Source organism: Callospermophilus lateralis, chromosome 14, assembly GCF_048772815.1.
Source record: "Callospermophilus lateralis isolate mCalLat2 chromosome 14, mCalLat2.hap1, whole genome shotgun sequence".
Classification (NCBI taxonomy): domain Eukaryota; kingdom Metazoa; phylum Chordata; class Mammalia; order Rodentia; family Sciuridae; genus Callospermophilus; species Callospermophilus lateralis.
Genome location: NC_135318.1, coordinates 45,104,606 through 45,132,306, shown reverse-complemented (window position 1 = coordinate 45,132,306; position 27,701 = coordinate 45,104,606). Strand labels below are relative to the sequence as shown.

Below are 27,701 nucleotides of genomic sequence, written 5' to 3'. Positions count from 1 at the left end.
AATTCTGCGCAAGTTACTCCTCAGTCTGCCAGAATGGTAATTTCCACACAAATAACAGTTGAAGAATACCACCACTTGATTTCAGCATCCCAAAAACATTACTCTTTTGAGCAACAGTTACTGATGTCTCCCTTCCACAGCCACTCCAACCCTGAAAGAATCATATTTATGGCTTTATTACCACAAAAACTATTGGCAAAATATAAAGTAAGGAAATGTGAAAATGAAAAAGAAGAAAAAAAACACAATATCTCCTCTGTGGAGAGGGAAAGCACGTAAGGAGAATGTATGTGTCAGAAGAACCTGCCTTCACTGCCCGGCATGCTGGACCGAGGCTGTGTTGCCATGGAAGTGAGAAGCTGGATTTCCTTAGCTCTTGTGTACCACTCTCAGCACTTCTGGCAACGGGTGACAGGTTCTTTCCTTTGTTCAGAAACTGCTCTGGAAACAGCCTTGCCTGCCTCCCAAGGCACTGAAAGACTGCATTGTAAGGCCACGCTGCAACCAAATCCTATGAGGAGGAGATTTTTCATTTCCATTCCTAAAATTAGATTCTTCTGTGTGTGCTAGCACAACAGAAATAGCAACACTTGCTGAAAGGGGCCCACTCAGTGGAGATCCCAGTTCCCTGCCTTTCAAACAGGTCTGCTGAACCCCAGCACACAGGCAGAGCTACAACACCAGGCAGCTTCAGGAAGCTGGCTCTCAAATGTTCCAAAGAGGTGGTTGGTGTCAAGGGTCTCTGAGGCACAGAGCACACACAGTACTTGCCAAGCAGATGTTGATGCCAGGGCATTTGATCAAAGGGAACAGATTTCCCACTAGGACTTTTAACAAATGTACTTTATTGACTTTGCAGTTGCAGCAAACTGCTTGCTTCATGTCTTGAACCATCTTCATGATGCCAAATCCAAAGTCAATATAGAGTAGGTAAGAATGGTTAAAAAACAATGTCTCAGGTTATAGCTGAAAAGTAACTTATCTTTGCAGGGAAGCCCTATTTTTTATAATAAAGACATCAGGTAAATAGTGTATATCATCCATTTAAAGACTTTCTAGTTGAATAGATTTCTTCCTTGCAAATGCAGAATATAAATACATTACTACATCTGGATGAATAAATCAATGATTGCTAAGAAAGGACCATGGAACGAGCAGAGAAACCTAAGCATTGAGTTTTAATTTGGGCTAAACAATCATTTAAATTTTCAAGTTTCAATTTTAAAAGTGCCACTATCTGTTCCCTACTCACCTAGACAGATAGGCCTCTGACCATATCTTCTTATGCATGAAATTTCCATGCTGATTTATCTATGAGTGTATAATAAAACTTTATGACTCTGGAGTATCTGGGAAATGTTTCAGGGAGAATACAACCCTGTAAAATGCAGTTTTGTTTTGTTTTCATTTGTCATAGATTTTTTTTTTAAGAAAAATAGAACATTTCCCTTAAGACAGGAAAGAAAAATGCCTAACAAACTTTTGATGACTAAAAAGGCCCAATGTTAGTCTTTAAGATCATTATTGGGAAAAAGTGAATTTGACAATAAGATGGAAATAGATTCAGGAGTTTAATTATACTAAACTATCTTAATGCTATGAAATGATCAGAAAGGGTACTGTGCATATACTAGAAAAACCATGGAGTCAGTCTGCTGCCTTGGCCTAAAACCATCCTTAATTAGCAGTTCATAAAGATACCCCTGACCTCTGAGTATGATATGCCTTGACTCAAAAAGGGAGTTGTCCTATGTAATATTTAAGATTCTTCTCAAATCTGAAAATCTATTACTATATCCAAAGATAGTTTGTGTTTATAGGTAAATGTATACACAAAATGGTTGTATTTATTTTTTGTTTTTAACCAAAAAAATGTTTAAAACTACAACTTTACCCCACAGGAGGTCTGTTATTAATAAATGCTACTTATGTTTTTGTAGATGACCCTATTTCATTGGATTCAGAAGTTAGAAATACTTCATAGAAAGCAGTTATATCTACTTAAGAGGGTCTTCATTTGGGGTTTATATCAAATTTGCATCATGTGGAACTGACTAGTCTGAACAGTTTTAGCATTATGTGTATAAAGAGATTTTATGCAAACCTTTGAAATATTTTTAAATGTGATCTTAAAATGATGTTCACATTAGTTTACGTGCTTAAAGAAGAATACCCTAAGTTCAGGAAATCTTCCATTTTTTTTTTTTTTTTTTCCAAATAATACTGCATTTTCAAAAAAAAAAAAAAACTTTAGAATACTGTTGAAATGTGGTGTTCACAAATTGAATGTAAAGTACAGTACAGCTTAATGAACCTCATAGGACACAATAGTAGTCCCCATGGTGGTGGTGCCTGGAACTCTGTGCTCCAGGTCTTTGCCCCTGACCAAAAAGAAGTCACAAGCACTATACTCATCTTGTTTATTTTAAAATATATATATTGCTAGAGTAAAGTTTTGACTTTCTATTCACTATACACAGTTTTACACAATGAGTAAAATAAGCATTAAAAGGTTTCTTCTTCCAGGACAATGCTTTAAATACTTTAAATAATTAGCCTAAACGCTAAACTATCAAAGGACCTGACATAGCCACCAAAGATACCTGATATACTTGGGATTCTGATTGCCAGTTGCATCCTTATTCCTATTTACCCAAAGACAAATGGACATATTTTTATAAACTTGGGAGTTAAAAGGAATACCTTTAATCAAGGCACAGTGGAAGCTCTTGTAATTGAAAAATCAAGTGTTCAAATATTGAGGCTAATTTATGCAGGAATGTCAGCATGTCGCATTGAACTGACCTTGCAAATCAGCTAGAATGCAGTCAGAAGTAGTTCCTACAGGGAAATCTCATCAGACCTTATTTGCAATAGTACCAATAACATCCAACAATAAGGGGCATATGCCTTAATTCTCCCTGGCCCAAGTCAGCCTTCCATAAGGACTCCCTTCACACAGTTCTCACTGCTCTAAGATCCATTTATGGTGTTGCATCCTAGTCTCACCCACTAGCTGTGCTCATGTCAGTTTCTACCTGTAGAAGTAGTCGAACCCGTGGTTCTCTCATATCTTAGCTGTAAATGAAAACAATCTCCAATACAAATTTTTTTTGAACTGAGAGATTCTTTGTTATTTGCATATGTCCAGTAACATAACATTTCAAACAATGGATTTTCTTTGCATTAAAGTACTTTTGACAGGTAGCCGTTAAAAAATCTGAAACATTGTTTTCTCATTGTTAACATCTCTGAAATCAGCAAGAATCTGACATGGTTTAATGAATATCTTTTTCTTTTTGTAATAATACATAATGATGGTATATCCCACATCAACAAAGTTTCAGGTTCAATAAAACAATCTTTCCTAGTCATTTCTCAGAGGAGAGAAAAAAAAAAAACCTAAAAGTAACCTTCCTTAATAGCAAAATGAATGAAAAAGCACATAATTGAAAACTACCCTGAGAAGTTAATCTCTCCTAGTCTTAACTATGCAAGTACTATATATTTAAATACATACACACATTAAGTAGAGCTGAGGACTCTTCTGATTTTCCTTCAAGAATTCTAATACTCGCTTTTATGGTTTTTTTAAAAAAATCAATCTTCTAATATTTTTTACATTTGTTGTGCTTGTTTTTTTAATAAGACGGCTTTCAGGCTACCACTTCAGTGTTATGTGATACTCAAAGAGAAATATTACCTGACTTTTTTTTCTATTCTCATCTTTTACATTCTCAGTTGTCTAAGAGATGGTGTGACCATTTATAAAAAAAAAAAAAATTAAATATTTTCAGTCAAGGGTCCTAGTAAAACCACACTCTTAGCCCAATATAAAAGACAAAGGGAAAAAAAATGAAAAAAGGAGAAAAGAAAAACATCTACCAGTAATATTGTATGACACAAATAATCCCTTCTGTCATCACACATTCTGTGTGCACATGTAGTGAGAAGGGGGAGAAGTAGGTTCATTAATCTCATGATTTCTAGGCAGTTAGTTGGCCAGTGGAAGAGGGGGAAAGGCATTCTTCCATGCAGTACATGATAGCCCAAGTCACCATTGATGAGCAAAAATATTTTATAGATAGATTAAAAACCCCTAAAATGTCTTTCCAAAGAGTCTTTGCATTAATATTTAAATCCCTTTTGGGATACAATCTTTGACTTCATGTTTAAACTATTACTTAGATTTGAGGTATCATTTTCCATTCATCATTTATAAAATAACCACCAAAATGCGGAAAGAATGCTAATGACTAATTGCTTAGAGAAAATCCATTTCATATAATATTAGAATACAATTCTATCTTCATATCTGTCATGGAAATTAACCTAACATCAGTAGATTAGTTCAGCTCAACAAAATATTTTCTGACAGCACACAGAAACAATGTTGTAAGTGAAATATATGACAAGACATTAAAGATCCCAGAAAAAGTTCCACTTTACATTCACCAGGAAGAAATGAAGTTCCAAACTTTCAATTACTGTCATTGCTTTGTTGCACTAAAAAAGATCACTTAAAGCACAAAGAATCTTATCAAGTACTAATTTGATTAAAATTAAAACTACTTTCAGGTTTATCCCACTCATAAACTAGCGATTTTTATAATTTAAATGAGTCCTTGTCCTATATTCACTGAGTACATGCATATGCATAAGAGTAATACTGACAAAGGGACTTTATTTTCTATTTCTCTATTTTTCTCTTCCTTTTAAAATTATTTCACCTTACTTTCAAACATCCATATCCTTGAGTATACCACTTACAAATGTGGATAACATGATGGCCCTCATGGAACATAGTCACACTCCACATGATGAATGGCTATTTACAAAATGACTTCTATCATTTAAAGGAGAACATGTAATTGAGACTTTACATTTTAAATAAAAAGCTACAACTCCAAAGACACTGACTAGCTATGAGCTCTGGAAGTCACCCACCTGGGGCAGCATGCGATTTTCTTCCTCCAGCTGTCTTACTCTTGCCTCCAGCTGCCTAACATAGGACAAGGTTGATTCTAAAATTAAAAAGAAAGAACTCAGATTATCCACACAGGTCTTGTTCAGTAGTGCACTGTCAGGATATTTCTGGTTTGATTTATTTAAATCAGATTAAATGACTACTTAGTCTGTTATTTGAAAAATTATTCCCCAGGAAAAATACAACAGAAGCCATGGAAACTATAAACAGTTTTGAACAATTGTGTAGTGGTAAGAAGTTTCTTGGTGGCGAGACTGCCGGATTTGCACACCAACCAGCCCTTAGAACATTTAGCATCTTGAAGAAAGTTACTCCATCGTTTCCCGTTCTATGCATTTTGCATTTTCAATATGTCCCATACACTAGACTTTTCTGTAAAATGTGATTTGTAACCAAAACAAGGTCATAATAAAAATGCCAAATACCCAGTTCCCTTCATTTTCCCAGTAAATAATTTAAGACCAACATTTGTTCTTCTCAAAGATCTATAGATATTAACTCTAATTTGAAAACAGGCATAACAGGGCTAAATATTTTAATCTAGGCTAAATTTTAACTTTTATATTGGCCACATGTGGAATAACCCCGAATTTCCAGGTACAATCTGGGCAACTGAACTAAAATTGATAGTCTTCAATTCTTCACAAACTCAGATGGATGCTGAAAGTTCAGAATCAGCATCATACTCATTTTCTGTTCCATATTACAACCCCAAAGTTTATGGCTTCTCAAAAAAAAAAAAAGGGGGGTGGGGGACAGCAGATGGAAGAAAGTAGAGCTTCAGTTTTAGGAAGAATATTGACAGTAACTTTTCATAAAGTGAAAATATTCAAGCATGTCATATAATAACATAGTTGCAAGTAATTCATTGCCCTATACCTAAAAAGGTTTGTTCTTGGGTAAAGTATGCCACCACAAAAATCCCTGGAAAGCATGTTTCCATAGTTAATTCTAAAGTGGCAGAACCTTCTTAATGATCATGTTCTTTGATCTCTGAATCACAGAAGGTGGGGTGGGTAGTGCATTTAAGAGGCAAGTATTTGGAGCTTGGAGCACCTGATAATCTGAAGTTAGGCTAAATATTCCTGTATTTATGCCATGATTTTAAATTTATCATGGAAACTTTTTATTTTTTGATATGGGAATTGCTTGGATGAATTCAATTCTGTGTGTGTGTCTATGTGCGTTTTCGAAGCAATAAGCTAACATTTTATTTTACATAGGAAGTGCCAGCCTTTAATTCACAAATATCACCATTAAGCCCATCTCTGCCGTAGACACAGCATGCCCGTTTCACAATGATTTGCAGAAAGCCCCCATCATTAACATTAATATAAGGACACTGACCTCACAGGGATAGAGAAGATTGGCCTTGAGTATTCTTTATATAAGAAATGGAAGGTAAGGGAAACTGAAGACATTTGCTAGAGAAGTTTTTTTTTGTTTTTTTTTTTTTTTTAAGCTTAATGAATGTTAAAACTCTGCTTTATGGACTTTTCCAATGGCAAAAAACAAGTATACAGCATAAATGAATAGCAAAATTATTGATTTCATGAGTCTGCTTTACTCTAGCAAATGAATAAGTGATTTGCAGATCATCAAGATGTGAATGTAGATTGCCTGATTTACAGTTTTGCAAGCCCAACTCTCTCCTCTAGAAAAACAACTACTTGCTAAGGACCATCCAAATGAAAAATTGATCAGCAATATTCTATTTAAACCATGAAAAAAATAATTTTCTCCTTTGTTCACAATTTATCACTTATCTTAGTGCCCCTGTACTTCACCATCTCAAAATCTGTGACATTTAAAAGAAAAGACTCTACATAGCATGATTTGAATAATATTTTTAAAATGCCACCAAATCAAATTTGTTTTAATTCTGTGACTAACTTCAGTCACTTTAATACATTTCTCTTTTAAATCTTTACAGTTTACACATTTGATGACCTCTCTACCTAAATAAAAGTATTCTGCTCATAAAATAAATAAATGAAGCCAGAGGGCAAAGGCAAATTCTAGAGTTTGGAAAACATTCTCTAATTTTTAAAGTTGAATTACAAAAGATCAATTCCAAATCTTTGTTCCAAAGCATTCACTGAAAATATGGGCTAAGGCAGGAATAGATGGGAAATAGTTTATACCCATAAAATAATGGAAAAATACTAGAAATGAAGGCAAAGGTAAAGAAAGTTTTGAGTTCATCCCCTTAAAACATTACTCTAGGCGCTGTTCTAGAGTTGGAAGAGAATACCAGTTATTGCAAGTCTTAACATGTTTCCAGAATGCAAATTCTATTTTAGGATTACAAGCTGTGTGCTAGGTTCCAGAAGATACTGTTAATTATTCCAGGCTCTTAGCCTCTTTTGCAATTATTAGTTAACAACTAAAGAATACTCCAAATGAAAACACTGTCCTGGAAGGAAAAAGAATACCTCATCTGCACGCACAAATCAGAGTACTCATGCTGTTTGTTGTTTCATTCAATAAAAGAGCTGATTATATAATCCTTTAATGGGAGTAGAGTAGGCAAACACTTTTCTGAAATATAATGCCAGGTCAGCATTGGATCCCTAAGTCCCTAATCCCCCAACTGTGAAATGGAAGAAAAATAAGTTAATTTTGTTAATTTATGGAAATTTCAAGGATTATTTGTACTGCACCATAGATCAGCTGAGACTGACTTATAACCAGTAATATGATAGGAAATGCATAAACTACTTTTTAAAATAAAAAAGTATAGGATAAAGAAACTCCACACATCACATCACAATTCCTGTCCTTGTACTAGTTGAATGTCAGGAGAAAAAAAAAAAAGGCTGAATCATCTTGTGGGATAAAACAAATGGAGTCCCCTGAGCATCAGATCATATTTGACCACATCAGCTACAACCTTTTCTTTCTCCACGATGACAACCATAGAATAAGCTGGTCTCTCACTACATACAACAAACATGAAAGACAGTAGTACATTGACTGAAGTATCTGACAAAAACTGGCAATCTTTATCATAAAGTGATTAACAGAAAACTTCATTATGATGTATTATAATTTGAATTGATCATTATATTTTATACCAGGGACTGATAGTTTCATATACTGATGTTTCAAAATGCCATTTGAACTTTCAGAATTCTGAGGCTGATGATCCAAAAGAGCATGAAAATAGCAAATATTCTACTATAAACTACACAGATGTAAGATGTGTTAAATAAGGACCCTGTCTTCCAGAAGCTATAACTACTTGGGGGAAGTAACAGGGGGAAAATAAAACCAACAAGGTAATATCAAATTCAGTGCTAAATCACATAGAACAAGAATAAAGATCAACAGGGGCTACATTTCTTACAAAGGCGAAGCCTGAACTTCAATGGATCAATGGAATTATGAAAGGTTGGAGATGCATGAGGGGAGTCACAAGGTAGACAAAGGCCAGAAGCTAAGAGTAATCCTACTGCATACAGTGAAGGGAAGTAATCATGTGACAGAAGAGTAAGGGACTATTAGGGAGGAGAACAAGGATGGGCCAGGTTATGTCCTGTGTCAGGGATCTGAGAAAGCCAACATAAAATCACAGTAATCCAAGTGTCAATCTGCTTTTAAGTTCTCCAAAAAGTTATTTCTCTTTCCATCCTAGGAAACCTTTAGACAACTAGACATTGGAAAAGCAAAGTACATTTCATATGTTAACATGAAAATTCAGTGACATGCTGAAGATATTCTTTGGGCAAGTCTTAAACTTTCTAGGCAGAAGCCATTTTTTCCTCCATGCTTCTCACTTTTCTTTGAGCCTATGTGTACAATGTTCATAGCACCTCTTGCAAGAAGCGTCAGAAATCAGCCGAAGAATTCCACTAACTTCTCTATCTTCTAAATTATTCCAATTTTAGAGGTGGACTATATCTTAGCCTTTCTATTCCATACTGACCCCCAGTCCCCCGATTAGTTTTGCAGATGAGAGAACTATAGCCCAGAGAGTAGTGAACTTGGATCTTAACCCTGAGGATTTGTCAAATATATTCAAAATATTCCATTCCATTGCTAAAGCACCACAATGGTTCCCACCTTGGATCTTCTAATAATGAAGTGATGTCAAGCTTCTTACCCTGATAGTTAAACACTAAGTTCTCTTTTTAAATATTCTTAATGGATTTATCTTTATAATCACCTGATATTTTCCTCAACACCTAATTTCATTTCATTTTACCTGAAATGTGTTCAATTGTATAAAGGAGCTCTATTTTTTCCCTCCACTATTGAAAATACTCTGATCAAAATATTAAACACTCTTTTCTTCCCTTTGGTTTCTAAAGCACCCTTTCTCCTACTAGGGAAATGTCCACCTTTGCAACATCATGAATGACCCCAATTACTATATATAAAGGGTTTACCATTGGTAGTTAAAACTGTCTAAGGTTTGTCAAACTTCCAAGTGGTTTTAATCTGCTTGGATAAGAGAACTCTTATGTTTCCATTTTAGGGCAGAAAATAAATCTGACGATGGTCCATTCTAACACAGATATCAACCACAGTGATTTTATGGTGTGGAAAGGAGAAAAATCATTCCAAAGACTATAATAGTCTTATGATTGTACAAGTTTCTGTGGCTAAGAGCTAAGATTTGAATGTCCCTTTCAAGACTCTTGTTAAAATTTAATTATCATAATGTTAATGAGAGGAGACCTTAAAGAGGTGATTAGGCCATGAGGTCTCCCCCACTTATGAGTGGGATTGGTACCTGACCCGCTCTTGCCCTTCAGCCATGGAATTATATAGAATATTCTTGCTAGCTGCCTGCCACTCAACCCTAGCCTCTAAGCCAGTAAATTTATGTTCACCATAAATTCCCCAGTCTTTGGTATTCTGCTATAGGAGCACAAAATGGACCAAGTCTCTCTCAACAAGGATCCAACAGCCACAGGATTTTCATTTCATAGGCAATCTTTTCAATAAACCCCAAGCTCAATAGACATGGTTTGAACTAGTTCCAGATTAATCCCACCAGTCAAAGGCTTTAACACATTCCTAAGGAAATTATTTCAGAACAGTACATTTTAAAAATCATTACTGTTCTGACAAAAGTGTTTCTCTTTCTTCCTCAGGCAAGCTAAGGTCAGCTTCCTACTTACAATTCATATTAGCTCTGAAAGTATAAGTGATTACATGTCTCACTATAATTTGATGCTTATTTAAAAACACCTTCTTGGAATCAGCATTTTCAGATTTGTCTGGATATATAATTCAGAGTGCTTTATTGGAACAGTTAGGATTTTTTTTTTTTTAAATGGAACTTTAATTACCCTACAGAATTAAAAATTGGTACCAAGCCTACCTCTACTATTTATTAACTCCACTCTTCTCAGTCCCTTCTCTCTATGCTAACCTGAAGGAGAAATGAAAGTTATTTCCTATCCCTCTTTCCCTATATTGAAATCTGTTCAGTTTCTCTCTGGCCTAGCATTCTCTTAGCTCTGTCTCTTCCCATAGCTTGCCCTGACCACTCCTCATGCCACTCTGCCTGATCAAATTCTCCCTATTCTTCTATTTACAGAATTTAAAAACATTTTATAACTAGGATGCCAAAGATGGGGAAATACTGCTTTGCGTAATGATGTGTCTCACATAGTTTATAGGTGTTCCGAGAAAGCCTAATGAGATATTGCAAAGATTTTTACCTGTGTACACACAGTTAGGTTGGTCCCTTTAACTCTGAAGGGCAATAATTCTAAAACTGTTAAATTCCACCCACCCTATATGTTCTCAGCTTTCCTCCTTGTCAACAGATCATATATTGAGTGCCTTGTGATTTCCCTACTTTCTTATAGTGTAGTTTCTTTTCAGCATTTGCCTGAGTAAGCTAAATGAAAATACTACAACCCCCACATACTGACTGATAGTGCTTCCTAAAGGGGTTAATGAATACTTGATTCTTTGATATTAAAAGGTCTCCAGCCAATAGTTGTTATCTGCTCTATGCCCGACCAGTACTGGAGACAGTAGTGTTAAGGTCTGTAAACAAGTCAGATTGGCACCTGTTATTTTGCCAGAGAAATGTTAGAGTCTGTAAACAAGTCTGGATGGCGCCTGGCCAAATGCCAGAGGGAGTGGTTTGTGAAGTAACAAAAGCAAGCCATTAAGTGTGGAGATTCCTTATTGGTTGACTGCTGTATCTATTTTATGCTAATTAGATAAGCTGTGTAAAATGTATAAATATCGCTCAAATCCGACAATAAACGGCTCTCTCTCCTGCTGCATCAACATACACAAGTCATTCGTCACCCCTCGGCACAGTAGCAAGCAAGAGTGATAAGATCTGGGTGTTCTTGGAACTCACATTGCAGTAGGGAAAACAGAAAATAAAAGCAGACAAATAAGATATCTTATGAAGGCAAAAGATGCAATAAAGGCAACTAAACAGTACTAGGATAGAGCAATTTCAAAAGAGAATCACTGTAGGGAGGAAGGCCCAGGAGGAGCTCCCTCAGGACTATGACCAGCACGTAAACCCACCATACAAAGATCTTGGAGAAGCGAGTTCTAGGCAGAAGGAAGCAAAGCAGTGCTAAGACTCTGGCTGAGAAGATCCACATTCTAGAACCCAGTCAGAAAGGGGGAAGTGACAGCAGCTTGAAACAGAGCTCTGTCTTGTCACCTTCCTCCACTGCTTATGGTTTTAAAACCTTGTGCTTTTCTTTGGATGTTCCTATTTAGACCTAGCTGTAGACTGTTAGATTATTGAGCATTCATTTTAACAAAAACTTTAGTATTACACATGATTCCTTTCTCTCACACACTGTTTCCCATCCATTAGAATATTGTGTTGTCTATCTCCAAAATATTCTGAAAATCCTACCGCACAGGAGTCTAACAGGTGTCCCTGCTTGCATTCTTGCCTCCTCTTCCCCAAGATTTAAGTTCACTCACAATTTGTTTCAAACACAAGGTATCCAGGGTTTTCTTTCTTTCTAAGTCAGATCTTTGCAAGCCCTGCAATAGCTTTCGGCAGCAGTGTCCTACATGAGCTGACCACCTGAAAACCTCTCTGACTTCAGGTCTTTACTTGCTTTGCTCCAGTCCCAGGACTTCCTTTGTCTTCTGGAAACACTGCAGGCATGCTTCTACCCCAGCAACCCTGCTTCATTCATTCCCTCTTCTTGACATGCTCTTCCCCAAGTCAGCTGTTTGACCTCCTTATCTTCCACAAATCTTCCCTGAAACCTCAACTGATCTCAGGGAGACACAGCCAGTCCTCTGCATTTAACTATTCACCCAGCTGCCACCACCTGCATCCCCGCACCTCATCTCCCTGACCCTGTTTACTTTTTTTTTTTTTTTTTTGGCAAAATATTCTATCAACTCCTATCATGTAAACTAGTTTGTTCTTATTTTTATTGTATAAGGTCAGTCTCTACAAAGAATATAAACTCTGCAAGGTAAGGACCTTTTACTACTGTTGCATGACATAGTCCCAGAGCCTGGAATAGTGTCTGGCCCAATAAAATGTTACAAAATGAACCACTCCAGCAGTTACATACACAGTGCCCCAAAAGCAGGTGATTTCATAGTACAAGTCTATACCTTTTGATCATTTCAGGAAAGAAAGTTTGTGATTACACGAAGCCTAACACCAATTCTATTGTATTATATGAAAATCATTCTGTGGCACATTAAATGTTGAATGGAAACTTTGGGGAGGATCTCAACTGAAGTTAGAGTCAACCCTTTTAAGTAACTTCAGTAAGAGAATCTGAGATGTGTTCTCATCAGCCCTCAGAGTTAAAATGTTACAATGTAAATATCTGTGTCCCTACCAAATTCATATATTAAAACCCACCCCCACAGTTATATTAAGAGATGGGGGCTGTGGGAGGTGATTAGGTCTGTGGGAGATGATTAGATCATGAGGAAATCAGATTAGGGCCCTTACAAAAGGGGCTTGAGGGAGACCTTCTGCTGTTTTCCCAAGTGAGGACACATACCAAGTGCTACCTATAAGGAATGAGACCTTAGACTCCAGGGCTGCTGGTGCCTTGAGCTTAGTCTTCCCAGTCTGCAGAACTATATGGGTAATTAATATAACAGAAATTTTTCACAGTCTGTTATTTTGTTATAGTATACTAAAAGAATCCTAAAAGAACTAAGAGTAGGGGAAGTTGGGAAACATGGACAGAGAAACAGTTGTAAAAAGAATGCAAAACGTAGACCATGTCTACCACTAAAGTCTTGGAATACAATATAAGTGCCCTAATCTGCTTCAGGCAAATGAAGTTCCTTTTGGTTATAAATAGCCACGGGAAGAAATTTAAACTTCACCTGGAAATTTTCTCCCTAGTCTCTTCCTGAGAAGGTCTACTGAAGGAGCAGGAGCGAGCATAGCTGTGGGACACTGTGCCAGACAGGTGTCAATTGAGCACTGAGTGAGGCAATCTGAGCTGTCAGAGAACAGTCTGAGGATGACTGTGGGCAGTGGTCCACATCAAAACAGGGTATGTTTCATCATGAAGAGAAAAAAAAAATCTGTCACTTCAAGGCAAGGAAAAAAAATCCTGTCTTGCTTATTTTAATTAGAATGAAGTCTGGAAAGACTGAGCCACTTACCAAGAATAGTTTGACAGAAAAATCATGAGTGCTCTTTGCTCTGCTTCAATGCCATGCAAGTATTATATTTCCTGAAACAGTATTGATTTTCTTCATTTATTATTTTCTATGAAAGAGTAAATGGACATTTAAAACTGACCATCTACATAGAAATCAATTTGAAAATCAGGAAAAAAATGTCAGAGTCTATGCCCCAACTTTTATAAACAAACACTATAAATTTGTTCAAGATTCTCTTGTCCCAAATGAGTTTTTTTTTTAATGGCATTTTATTGGGTATTTGCTACCACCCACCTGTTGAGCTGATCCTTGGTGCTGTGGATTCAGAACATCCCCTGAACTGTCATGTGTCAGAAACTTAATCCTCAAAGTCACACGTTAATGGAGTTTGAGAGGTGATTGGGTAGAACACTAATAAATGGATCATTCATTTATTAGTGGAATGTCGAGGGAGTGGCTTTAATGTAAAAGAGCTCTCTCTGGCATGATTGCACTATCTCACTATGTGGTCTACCTGGTTATAATGCAGCAAGAAGGCCCTCACCAGAAACTGAGCAGATGCCAGGACCATGTTCTTTGACTATCCAGCCCCCAGAACTATAAGAAATGCATGTGCTGTCTTTATAAGTTGCCCAGTCTCAGGTATTCTGTTACAGCAACAGAAAATGGTCTGGGAAACTGAGCATTGACACCTGTCTGTCACAGCTTTGATTTCCTTCTATGTATAAGCTGGAGACCTCATCTGATAAGGCCTTGCCTTATATTTTTTTCCCCAAGTTTCCCCTATGACCATCACAGTGCTATATGCTAGATGATGTTCCATAACATTGTTGAATGAATGAATGCCCTCCTTATTCTGTTCCCAACTTCCCTGGGAGTTACTGCAAGTTTTGTGTTCCCAGGATAGTTTGAAACAGTTAACTCAAAATGCGATCAGAGTTCCATCTATAGAACACACAATAGCAAGCAATCTCACTGAAGGGTGTTGTACAGGAATTTTTTTATGCTCTAAAATTGTATTCACTTTTACTCTTTCTCAGAAAGTGTCAATCCCACATAGGAGGTAGCAGGTTAGTAGCAATAAATTGGGCTAAAGAACTAGGGACTATGTGGAAAATATTTCAAACTCTAAAGAGCTATTTAGTATGAGTACCATTTTAACAGCTTTTCAGGGATAAAATGTATCTTACTTTCCACTGTTACATTGCTTGTGTTATTGTTGTCATTTCCCAGAGAAAATAACTGCCTTTTCCTAATGCCAGAGGATAAAAATGGATGTCATTTCAACAAGTGTTACAATTTTCTTTAATGTACGTAGCCTCCTTGTAAGTGCATCCTGTTTGGTATTGTCAATGAATGCATAAGGAAGGAAATATGCAAAAAACAAAATTTCAAAAGACAGTAAGCCTATAAAAATGTTATTTTCTCTTAGCATAATTAGTTTGCTTTTTTATGTATATTTAGCTGTTTTAAAAGCCTATATCTACCAACTTCTATATTGCCATTTTACTTTTCAGAAAAATAAAAGTAAATTTTATCAAATGGCACAAACATCAATAATTTGAACTCCATCAGCTGGGAATTCATAGAAGTTTTCTGGATTTAGCCTATGTATAGACTCTGCACTGGCTAGGAAACAATAGTTGGCAAAACAAACTCAGTGCAATAATGCAGCAATTGTTATATTTGGAGAGGAAATTTTTGCAAAATTTTAAGCACTATTTGTACATTGAGTGGTTATTTAAAATGGGAATATGTTAGTTTAGGTAAACAATTGGAAATATTACAAATTTTGGCATATATTTTGTAAGTTAGCTGTTAGGGTGTGTTTCTAATTGTTGTGCTTTGTAATCTTTGAGTTAACACATTGAGCACTTACTATGATCTAGGCACTCTTTTGTATGCTAGATACAACTCATGAAAACAAATACGGCTCCTCCTCCTTGAGAAATATTGTACTTGGGAAGGCAGGTAGACAGGCATGTGGGCACACACAGACACACACACAGAGAGCTGTTCTAAACATGCCACTCTGCTTCAGCTTACACCTAGATCAGTGAAGACTAGGGCATCTAAGTCCAAATGTGAAGGTAAATAAACTGGTAATGAACTTCCCAAGCAGCAAGAACATAACTTGCAATGAGTCCAAAATGAGAATGAAACAGAGGCATTCAAAGAACACAAAGAAGGCTGGAGGGTTTGAAGTTAGTTTCAGGAAGTGAAGAGACAGGAGAAAAAACAGGGAAGATGGATTTGTTTCCTGGGTGAGGCAATTTAAAGAACTTGGATTTTTCACTGTTTGCAGAAGGGAGCCCTTGGGGAAGGGAAGATGTGATACAAGTAGCAACATCTCACCTTACTTATACTTTTAAAATAGGCATCCTGTTTTCTCTGTAGATGACACAGGAACAAGAATGGAGGTAGGATATCACTGAGGGAGCCTCTGCAGGAGATGAGCCAAGCCAGATTCAACAAGTCTCCAGCAGGTAGGGCCAACTAAGCATATGGATAGAACAAGATGTGAGGTGTTAAGAAAAAAGTAACAATCAACGGTAACTGCCATTTGGGGCATGAACAGTTGGGGATAGTGGTAATCACGTGAAGTCTTAGAGAAGGAGCGGGAGTGGGGTTTGAAATTGAGAGTTCTAGTTTGGTAGAAATAATAAACCTAGTATAAACAAACATCTAGGGCAACAGAGAAAACAACGGAATAGATGAATCTAGAGCTCAGAAAAGTGGTCTACAGTTTTGGTTTAAATGTGGAAGTCAACAGCAAAGAGCAATTGTTGAAAAGAAGAATAAGGATGGACAAGGGTCTGGAAGGGGCAGAGCCACATGATAACATTCTTCAATCCCCTTCTCCCAGACCTGAGCCAGTATCCAGCCTTCCTTGTAGACACAAGAACAATTACTGTGTATCTTCTCCTTGGATACTGCTATAGTCAACTTTCCATCATTATAATAAAATAGTTGAAGCACTTAATTATTGTATTTGATGACTGAAAAGGTTTACTTTGGCTCATAGTTCTAAAGGTTTCTATCCAAGATCAGGTGACCTAATTGCTATGGGTCTCCAAAAGCATTGGATTTTAATTGTCAAATAGGAGCACTGAAGTTGATGACCTTCAACACTCTAACATCCATGCTCTCTGGTTTACAATTGTACATTTTATAATTATCCTTACTACTGTCAGAACTGTGAAAGAGGGCCAAGATAGGATTTTTAAAGGTATAAGCATATTATTTGGCTACTCTTATGTATTCATTAAGCATTTATGGAATACCTACCAATAAAGAAGCAGAAAACATGTGAGACTACATTGCAGTGTTTTGAGAAAGGGAATAAGGCACACCTATGTGACAGATGCACAACTGTTTGTAGCCATTAAACATGCTCATCTGAAGCAGGTTTATATTTAGAAGTACTATTCTTTAAGAATCTCCTTACCTCCTTAGAGTCTTTCCCAAACATTGAATCCTTAAAAACATCCTTCACTGAAGAAAATGACCAGATTCAGAAAAACAGTTCTCCAATTTTAGTCTTATATAATGAAATATTATTTGTTGTCATTCTTATGAACCTATTACTGAACACTGGCAAAAAAAAATTAAGAATTATTGAAGAACTACCATGTTGAAGCATCTATGGTATGCTAATTGAACTTGAAATATCAGGCTATTTTTTTTCTACAGGCATTAATAAAATTGAAATGACATAAATCTTAAAAGTCTGGTTCAATTGAGACCACACAAGTTAACCTGAATGTGTTCACTGTGTTCTTCCTGTTCTTTGATTTGAAAGACTCTTTAAAATAGTGTGGTTAAGAGAGAAAGTTCTAGCCAGGAAAATTTCAGCTGACCTTGAAGTTCATTTGGGCTCTGTTAGCCTCACAAGGATTCCATCATTTCATCTTTGCTAAACAGTTACTAGGCAACAGCACAGTAGCCAATTTGGTCAAGCAGGCAAATCAGACGACACAAATAATGGCTAATAACTTTAATTTATTGTGTATCAAGCACTCTGCTAAAAAGGCACATGCATTTTTCACATGCATTAACATATTTGATCTTCACTGCAAAACTAAGTGGTAGACATTATTATCTTCATCTTATAGATGAAAGATTGAAGGTTTAGAAATATAATGTAACTCCTCAAAGCCACAAAGCTAGTAGGTTGCAATTCTGGAATTCAACCCCAGGTCTGCCCCAGCAAAAACCACCAAAGCAGCATTATAAATATTCCTTATTGCATAGACAAAAATGAAGACCAGATTAAGCTGTTATCAGCAATTTGATCAACATCCATCATCTACTTGATTTACTTTCTAAAATACATTTATTTATTTATTTATGTTGTGCTAAGGATTGAACCCAGTGCCTCACACATGCTAGGTAAGCACTCCACAACTGAACTACAACCCCAGCCCCAATCCACTTGATTTGAACCTTCTTATCATTATGCCTGAACAGTACCCCATCACTCAGTTGATAACATTTCTTGAAGGAACAAAACTATTTTTCCTAAGTGCATCAACTTCAAAGTGCTCTTGATGGTGCCCTTGGGTGAACAAATCAGCCAAAGTGAGGAGGACAAGTTTCACAGTCAACAACAACCAAGCCACCCCAAGCCACATGCCTGGATCTGTAAGTCATTAGTGGGCCTAATAAGTACAGTGCAACCTGTGGAAATTTTCACAAACATCTTACAACCCGAGTCTCAGAAAAGTCCACAGGCTTCAAAGACATGGACACAGGCAAGTGGTAGTTTCTCCTGGCTTGTTAATATCTAATTTTAGTTTTTCAAAGGAGCCATTTTCTAGAATTTCTCCTGGATTCCCTTCTGGATAATTTAGAAGTTCAATGAAATATTCATGGCATTTGAAGTTATAGCTATCATACAGTTGACATTATTCATAGGTAATATACAGCAAGTTCTCTGTTATCACCTAACAGAAGTAATTACAGGCATTTGGACAGAAGTTGGTCCCCTCACCTAAATCAAATGTCCAATGTACTATGTTTAAAGTGGTCATCCCTGCCTACAAAATCCCATGAACTCTCCAAGTGTATATCAGTTCATGATACCTCAGAAACCAAAGTAAATATAATAAATTTCTGTACCTAAAATAACTAATTTTTACGTAATGGTTTCTTAAGCTACATACAACTGTGTATAGCCTGTAATTACACAATCAAACCCAAAGCGTATTTTAAATCCATCTTGGCCAAACAATAAAGTCTGTTAAATTTTGTTCTGCTTTTGCTAACTTTCAGATTGATTTTATATTACTGCAGAAGTGCTGCATTCTATGTATAAAATGAAATTCTAAATCAATTGTTTTTATTTGCCTTTACAAAATAAAAGAATGCTTCTTTCACTTTCAAAGAAAATGGAATTGAAAAATCTAAGTTTTCACTTGAGTTACCTCTCTTCACTGTGTGGTTATTCTGTTTAGTAAAACTTTATGCCATAAATAAAAATTTACATATCAAAAAGTGTAATAGTATAAGAGTAGATTATGAAATTGTAAAATAGAATCTGAATTCCATGTCACTTGGGGAAGGAACTTTGTTCATCTTTGTAAGCCCAAGTCTTACATCCTTATTAAACCCCAAATAGTTGTTAAACTAAGGTGCTAGCCTCTTAAACATGAAAACACCACAAGTATTTTAACAGTTTAAAATGTCTCTGGAACAAATCTACGTATTTCAGGCACCTAATACTTGACAAAGGTACCAAAAATTTATATTGAAGAAAAGATAGCCTTTTAAACAAATGGTGCTAGGAAAACTGGATCTCTGTATGTAGAAGAATGATACTAGATCCCTACTTCTCACCATGCACCAAAGTGAAGAGTCACACCAACCTCATCTCTATACCTGGGACATTGATCCACTTTAATTAAATAATGGTGATAAATACAAAGACTTAGGAATTTGACTAGAAACTTTGCTATTGCTAGAAGAAAACCCAAGGCCAACACTCCATCATATAGGTCTTCCTTTCACAAGACCCCTAAAGCTCAAGAGATAAAACCAAGAATCAACAAGTGGAATGGCATCAAATTAAAAAGTCTCTGCAAAACAGGAAACAATTAAGAGCTTGAAGAAAGAGCCTACTGAATTGGAAAAAAAAAAAAAAATCTTTTCCAGCTGCTCCTTTGACAAGGGTTTAGTATCCAGACTATAACAAGAACTCAAAAACCAAAAACAACCCCCCAATAAACTCATCAATAAATGAGCAAAAGAACTAAGCAGACATTTCTCAGAAGAAATGCAAATGGTCAAATATGAAAAAATGTTCAATATCTAGAAATGATGAAAATGCAAATTAAAACTACACCGATTTCACCTCACTCCAGTCAGAATGACAATTATCAAGACTGCAAATAATAATAAATGCTAGTGAAGATGCAGGCAGAAACATACACACATACATTGTTGCTGGGACTGCAAAGTAGTACAACTCTGGAAAGCAATATGAAGATTCCTCAAAAAACTAGGAATGGAACCACCTTATGACCTAGCTATCCCACTTCTTGGTATTTATCCAAAAGAACTAAAATCAGCATACAATGGCAATACATCCATTTCAATGTTTATAGTAGCACAATTCACAGTAACCAAATTACGAAATCAGCACAGGTGCCCATCAATAAAAGAATTGATTCAGAAATTGTGGTATAAATACAAATACACAGTGGAGTTTTACTCAGTCATTAAGAAGAATGAAATTATGGCATTTGCAAGTAAATGGATGGAACTGGAGAATATGGTGGTAAGTGAAATAAGCTGGACTCAGAAAATCAAGCATTGGCTGAATTTTTCTCATGAGTGGAAGCTAGGGCACAACAAGGGAAAGAAGGTGGGGGTGGGGCCAGAAGTCATAAAGATAAGGAAGATCAGTGGAGTGAAAGTAGGGGATGGATACAGGGGAAGGGAAAGGGGAGGAAATGCAAAATGAATTTAGCAAATTCTCATAATGTGCATGTATAAGTACACCACAGGGAATGTCACCTTTGTGTATAGATATAAAGCACCAATGAAAAGTAAATAAATGAGAGAAAAATATCAGTAAAGGAAGGAGAATGGGGGAGGGGGGAAGCAGGAGAAGGAAAGTAGGGGAGGAAGAGGACTGCAATAAAATAGATTCCAGCACATATAAGTAAGTCCATTTTGACAAAATCATGTCTAACTGTAATGCCCTAGTAAAAAATATAAACTAAAATAAAATGTCCTAGTAAAGTTAGAAAGAGTTAAAAAAATTAGCAATTCACTTTGCAGAATAAATACTATCGTGAATAAACTTAAGTATAAATACCAAGAGGGTTACAATAAAAGTACTACCCCTTAGGGTATATTAAGATAAAAAAAAAAAAAGTCCACCTGGTCCCAAATGGTTTGACACATTCTAATTAAAAATAATAATTAAATAATGTGTACTCACTAGGAAAAATTTCATTCTGATAAGATATCTCAGGGCATACTGGGTGAAAGAAAGCTGGTGAGAAGGATGTCTCTTGCCTTATTTTTTAAATAAATTATTAGAATTATTCTCTCCTGGCTCCAATGGGAATACACAGCTATCTTTTGGGGGCACCACCATTGCATAAAGGGAATTACAGTTCTGCACCCTGCCCCCAGAATAAACAGAATTTTGCAAGATTTTAAGACAATAGAAGAAAGTGTAGGGTTCACTAACAGAATTGCCTATATATACACCCTCTACCCAGTCCGTTGGAAACTCAGCTTTGTGTTAACACCAAACAGCCCAATTGGTGCTTTAGTTTGAAGGTACTGGCTTATCAGATTTACTGAGAAAGGCTTCTTAAATCATCATGTTAGACCTAGGAATGGAACAAGATGAATTGTTTTTAATTTGCAGTCTGTCCTTAGGAAGTACACAGGAACATTTAGAATAAAACAATAGGCCCCTGGCCTGTATAAATTCAAATCCATGGAAAATGATGAATATCTCCTACATTTACAAATATATATATCTTTCCATAAGTGATCGTTTTAATGCACTGGCCTAGAGATGAATTCATCATTTTAGTCTAAATAACAATTCACTTGAAATTTATTCTCTTAGCTTCGGTCTTATGCTGGGGTGCCAGAGAAGTCAATCATGAAAACACCAACTTCTCACATCCTGGCACGGCCATGGAGCTAGGAATGTAGTTCCAAATACATATGAAGAAAAATTAATTACTTGGAAGAGATACACATTAATAATTCTAAAGCAGGAGCTGCTCAATTTTCTGCTAATAAGATCCAATCAGGTTTTACATACAGGTTTAGAAAAATACTTGCTTTGAGATTGACACCATGATTGCCTATTTGATAAATTTGTAGGGAGGAAAAATAATTTTAGGTTTTCAGCCAGGTTTCATATAAGCTTAGAGAAGCTACTGCTTCAGGAAAGAACATCAAAAGAGGGGAGGGAGGATATTCTCCTATTGTTTTCTACTCAGATGGACCCAAGCAAGCCAATGCAGTGGTCCTACCAAAGTTAAACAATCTCCCCAGAGCTCCAACACAGTCTCCCTTACTCTAGTTAGATTTGGCCCTCAGTCTCTACATTTTCAGAGGTGAGTTCTCTTGTACTGCTGTTGAATCTCAGCACTTGAGGTCTCAGGCAATTCCCTAGCCAACTTCAGGACATCACACAGAGATCTTCTCTGAACAGCTTGCATCTTCTACCTGACCTCAGCTGCCCATATGAACTTTTCTGAAGCAAATCTGAATATAACACAGACCAGATGGCCAGTATGTGCATAAAGCACAACTTATCTCCTTTCCTCATGCATTCAGCATCATTACCACACAGCTAGCTATTCCAACTATTTTTTGTATATATTATTCCACTTTTAATAGTATCTGAAAAGAGCATGAAATATTTATTTATTGCAAAACAATATCTAAAAAGGATTAATAGATTCCTTTAAAAATTTGTTCAGGTATTAAAAAGTTATGTCTTTTCCAACATTCTTCTTACTTCAAGAACCAACTCTTTGCAGACAGTCATCTGGAATTTTGTGTAGACTGGTAGTTAAAAGTAAAGTGCAAGAACTAGGCCTCCTGGATTTGAATACTCCCTCTACCAACTACACTGTGGCCTTGAATAAGCTATGCAAAACTCCCGGATGGGCATAATGGTGCACACCTGTAGTCCCGGGGGCTCAGGAGGCTGTGGCAAGAGAACCACGAGTTCAAAGTCAGCCTCAACAACTTAGCAAGACCCTAAGCAACTTAGTAAGAACCTGTCTCAAAATTTAAAAATGGGCTGGGGATGTGGCTCAGTGGTTAAGTACTCCTGGGTTCAATCCTTGGTGCCAAAAACCAAGATGAAACAAATAAAAATACCTCCTGTACCTGTTTCCCCATTTCAAAAGGGATTAATACTACTACTTACCTATGTAGTTGCTGTGAGAATTAAGTTACTATGTATCAATCACCTAAGATAGTATCCGGCATATCATAAGGCCTAGCTATTTATCGTTACCTGCATCTATGTGGTTTTGATATTGTGACCATCACTACCATGTTCCTGGCCCTCTCCAGTAGGGTAGATTGCTTGTCCCACTCTACCCTCCTGATCCAGTGCCATGAGGGCTGATAGGAGTTTGCAATCTTCTTTCTACCCAAGGCAGCCCACATGGTCTGGAGCCTAGCTTCCTATTCTAGACCTTCATGTTCTGTCACTCAGCCATCCGTACTAAACAGCAGCAAGAACTAACAATTTTCCCCGACTGTACCCTGACTGCAGTATTGGGCACTGAACACAGCAATGACAATCTGACAAACAGATGTGAGAACCAAATCATAACAAATGGATAAGAAGATTCAAAGGAAAATGCATGTTTTAATTTTTGGAGGCACACTGACTACACACACAAAATTTGTTTAACTAGTGTTTCTAAACTGACTAGCTATACTCTGGCTGTTAATAAATATTAACAGGCAAAAAATGAAAGCTATAAACAGTTGTTTATTAAATAATTGAACATTCCAGACACTAGATTATAATGGAGAGCAAAGAAATAGTAATATATAGATAAGAAATAAAAAAATAAGTGCATGAAATTTTAAGTTTTAAGTGTTATAAAAGGATGATTTATGGTCAGTGGAGGCCACTCTGAGGAATAGGCATTTAATTGATAATGAATAAAAGCTAGCCATGGTTAGATCATGAGCATTCTAGACTGAAGGAACCATTGTGCAAAGGGCCTGTGGTGGGGATGAGCTTAGCATTATAAAGAAACTGAAAGTCAGGAGCCTATTGAGCAAGGATATGAAGTAAGCAGGGACAAGGTGACACAGGTCTTATAAGTCATGTATTAGGAGAAGAGCAAAATACTTTTAATGAAGAGCACAATTAGGAAGGAGAGTGTTCACTAACCATTAAGACCTGTATCCATCTCAAACCAGTTGGGTTATTAGGATCATACTATTCCTTCCTTTTCTTAAATTCTATTAATCTCTATAGAAGGTGATATATTGATAAGCAGATGAAAGAGATCATATTGTCTCTAGCACCTTGAATTGCCAGAGCAAGGTATTTCTGAAGATGAAGGGCACAGCAGGCATCAGCCTTAATTACAGGAATAAAGAAGATGGATTGAATTTTAGACCCTCTGTGGTAAACTGGTGAGTCAAAGAGGGCAAAGCAGGTGAAACAATCACTGATAATTCCCCAACCTCATACCTATAAGACCCTACTTGAGAATATAGGTGGGGTTCACAGAGAAAGCAGGAAGTATAAATTACATAGCATCAGGCAAATGGATTCAGGAATTATTTAAAATCTAAAAAGTAACTTTAATTCCTATTTCTAAACTGAAATGGAGTTTGTTTTTGTTTTTATGAAGAGTTTACATCCCAGATTGTTCAAGAACATCAGTCAAAATACTCTGCATACTCTGCATGGGGACTTTAAACATCTTTAAGTCCCTTCTGAAAAAATGCACTTCCAATTAGGAACACAGCTCAATATTTCAGGTAAAATTTCCTCTTAATGAGGAAAAAAAAGAGTCTAGGGACAGATGGACTGGATTGCCTGGCTAAGTACTTAATTTTGCACTTAGCTCTCTGGAAGATGAGGCAGACAACTTTAGTTCATACATTAATATTTATTTTAAAAAAGGCAATAATGTTCCATTTGGGAAGAAGATTTGGGGGAAATGAGGCACTGGCAATGCTAGCTAAGGCTTCTAGACTGCTCCACATTAGTGTAGGTGTGCTCCTTAATACAGAAAATAAACCTCCAATTAACATGGAAGTTATTTTATGAAAATATCTTTAAAGATAAATTGCTTAAATGGATGGCTAGGAAACCATAGCAACTATATATTTTAATTAAAGTTTGCTTCTTGAAAGAAATCTTAAATAATTGGTGCCTACAAGGTCTTGCAGAATTGGCTTAGCTATGAAAAATCCAAGCATTTAATAACAGGAAAGGAAAAATCTACCATCTTCCCTTCAAGTATGCATCTTATAGAAAGAGATAACCTGAGTTAATTTTCCAATATTTGAAGCTAAAATTGGTCCTATTAATAGGAAGTCCACTTAAACACAATAGAAAAAAATTATAACTCTGGTTTAGGAACATTTTCCCAGCCCCATATGATAAGACAAGCAAAAAAAGAAAAGACCATTTTAAAAACCCTTTGTGACAACTATTATTAATACTTTCAATTTAATGAATGCCAATGATGTCTATTTACCATAGAAAAGTGACATTTTGACATTTTGTGAATAATTGCCTGAAACAGAAATGGGCATCTTCAACCACACATTTATTTAAACATTTATGGGCAGTCAACTAGGTGTCTGTATTGAAATAAAAATCCTCCGTATATTTAGCAGAATATCTCCTATGATAATAGTTTCTTGACACTTTGTTTTAGCCTCCAAATAGTATTGTCTCTATTCAACTGCTGGGCCAGATGGGGTCCAGCAGAATGACATTTCCAAAGCAAGTATGAAGATTTTATCTACACCAGTAAACCAGTTCAATAGCTTCGACAGAACTGATCTGAGCCCAGCAACACCATATCCATTTTCCTAAATAACAAAGCTAAAAGAAAAACTGAACTGGGTTGTTGTACTGATTATTATTATTATTATTATTATTATTATTATTATTATTATTATTTGCCCTGGCTGGGCGGCAGGGGTGATACTGGGGATTAAACCACATCCCCAACCCCATTTTGTATTTTAATTAGAGACAAGGTCTCACCAGAGTTCCTTACTGCCTCACTTTTGCTGAGGCTAACTTTGAACTTGGGATCTTCGGGATTACAGGCACATGCCACAGTGCCTGATATACTAATCTTCATATACACTCAACAGGTCCATTGGGTGGATTCTGAACCCCAGGCTAAAACAGAACTACAATCCTGGGGCTTTGTCTGAATATATGAGGACAAAAAGAGGGAAATGGAGGGGAAAAAAAACCTATGATAGGAAAAAATTGGTTTGTCCCCACTATTTAAGAATAGGATGTAGGAGAACAGGAAAAGCCAATGGTGTCCTGTTAGAGATTAATGATTAAAAGCTATCCAAACCCAATTAGACACTAGGGCAGTTCACATGAAAACCAACAACATTTCATGTGAAGTTTATAATCTCACTAGCTATTAACTAATCCAAACAGCTAAGTTCTTTTAACAAATTTGTCTCAGAGATAACCTTTACCTTACATGCTCCTGCCTCCTCTTCCTCTGGACCCAGGTCTTCCAACACCAAGTGCACCAGTGAGATGGCCCCTCTAGCTGGTCTGCACAGTTCCACCATGCTGGGAAAGTCTAGAATTAACACTACACAGGGACATTGGCACTGTCTGTTCCTCACAGTCTACAGTTACAGACTGTAACAGCCCACGTGCCACATCAGTAAGGGGACTGCTATTACCCACTCTCAGACACAAAACCCACTGCTTGGCCAGCAGGAATTTGAACATTTTATATGAGAAAGTTTGATTTTCTCATGCATTTGCTGATCTAAACATTATCCTCTATGAAATTTATTAACTCCACCTCTCTTTCAAGAACTGGTCTTTCTATTCTTCTATCTTGCAACCTCCTTGGATTAAGTTAGCCTATTGGACTCAATTAGGGTTAGCCCATCTCTGAATTCATACTATACTTTCCTTTAAGTCAATGAAATACCATATCAGATATTTCACACTTAACTTCATTCTGATTTATTCTGTTGGGCCTCCTCAGCTGCATAGTTCCTCAAGGCAGGAGTTTGGTGGATATCAAGTACTTGCAAAGTTGATAATGCCTATTTGAGTAAATACTTTCAGTCTTAAAAAAAAAAAATCACTCCCATAATTCAATTCAACCACTCAACCACTAAGAAACAATCACTTTCATTTCATGAAATTTCCCCATTCCCAAAAGGCTGCTGGGGAAGGAAAAAAAAAAAAAACAAGCTGTTCTTATTTATGCAAAATGCAGTCTGATAAAACAATTAGTATTTTTCCTACTCTTGATTACAAACTGTTTAAACAGATTGTGTTAAGATTTACCTCAGTCAACCCCAAGGGTGGTAGAATGGGTGGGCAGAATTCCAAAAAGTTTATTTGCAAATCAGTTGTTTGGAAAGAGGAAAACAATCCCTGTGGTGGAAATGATGCTCCACAGGTTTAGTTTTCCAGAAGCCTGGATAGACCAAGTAAAGAGAGTGGAGGTCGGAGAAAGAGAAGGTCCAGTAAGATACAGAAGTAGATTTGGGAAGGCTGACGTGAAGCCCAACACCAAAGCTCTGGAAGGGGAAGGTAGAACAATTACAGGCGCTATCCACACCCCTTCCTGAAAGTGATGCTCTGAGGATCTGAAGCAGATCTCCAGTTCTGGGAGACAGGAAATTCAAAACAGAAGTGCAGTCTCCACTGCAGCTTTCAAAAGGAAGAGAACAAGGAAATGTCCAGTTAAAGTTGTGGAAAGGGACCACCTGTGGCTGCTCAACTGACTGGGCCACTTGTATATTAGAAGGGCAGATGTACTTGCAGGATGATCAAATAGCACACATCTAGAAATCACTGGGTCTTGTCTTTCTCAAGCCATGTTCCTTTGAGTTCTAGATTCTCTCATCAAATCAATAG

The 27,701-nt window shown here is 36.6% G+C and overlaps 1 protein-coding gene across 3 annotated transcripts in view; it reads right to left on the bottom strand.

Annotated features, from left to right (window-relative positions):
- Positions 1–27,701, bottom strand: part of Ccdc85a (coiled-coil domain containing 85A) — a 174,061-nt gene that overhangs the window by 30,973 nt on the left and 115,387 nt on the right. For 2 of the 3 annotated variants that reach the window (XR_013088587.2, XM_076832866.2), the window contains exon 3: positions 4,948–5,024. The exons of the other annotated variant lie outside the window; for it this stretch is intronic. Coding sequence is in view for 1 of the 2 variants with exons in the window: in XM_076832866.2 (XP_076688981.2) it covers positions 4,948–5,024 (77 nt within the window). In the remaining variant the exon portion in view is untranslated. The remainder of the gene's footprint in view (positions 1–4,947; positions 5,025–27,701) is intronic. 3 annotated transcript variants of the gene reach the window in all.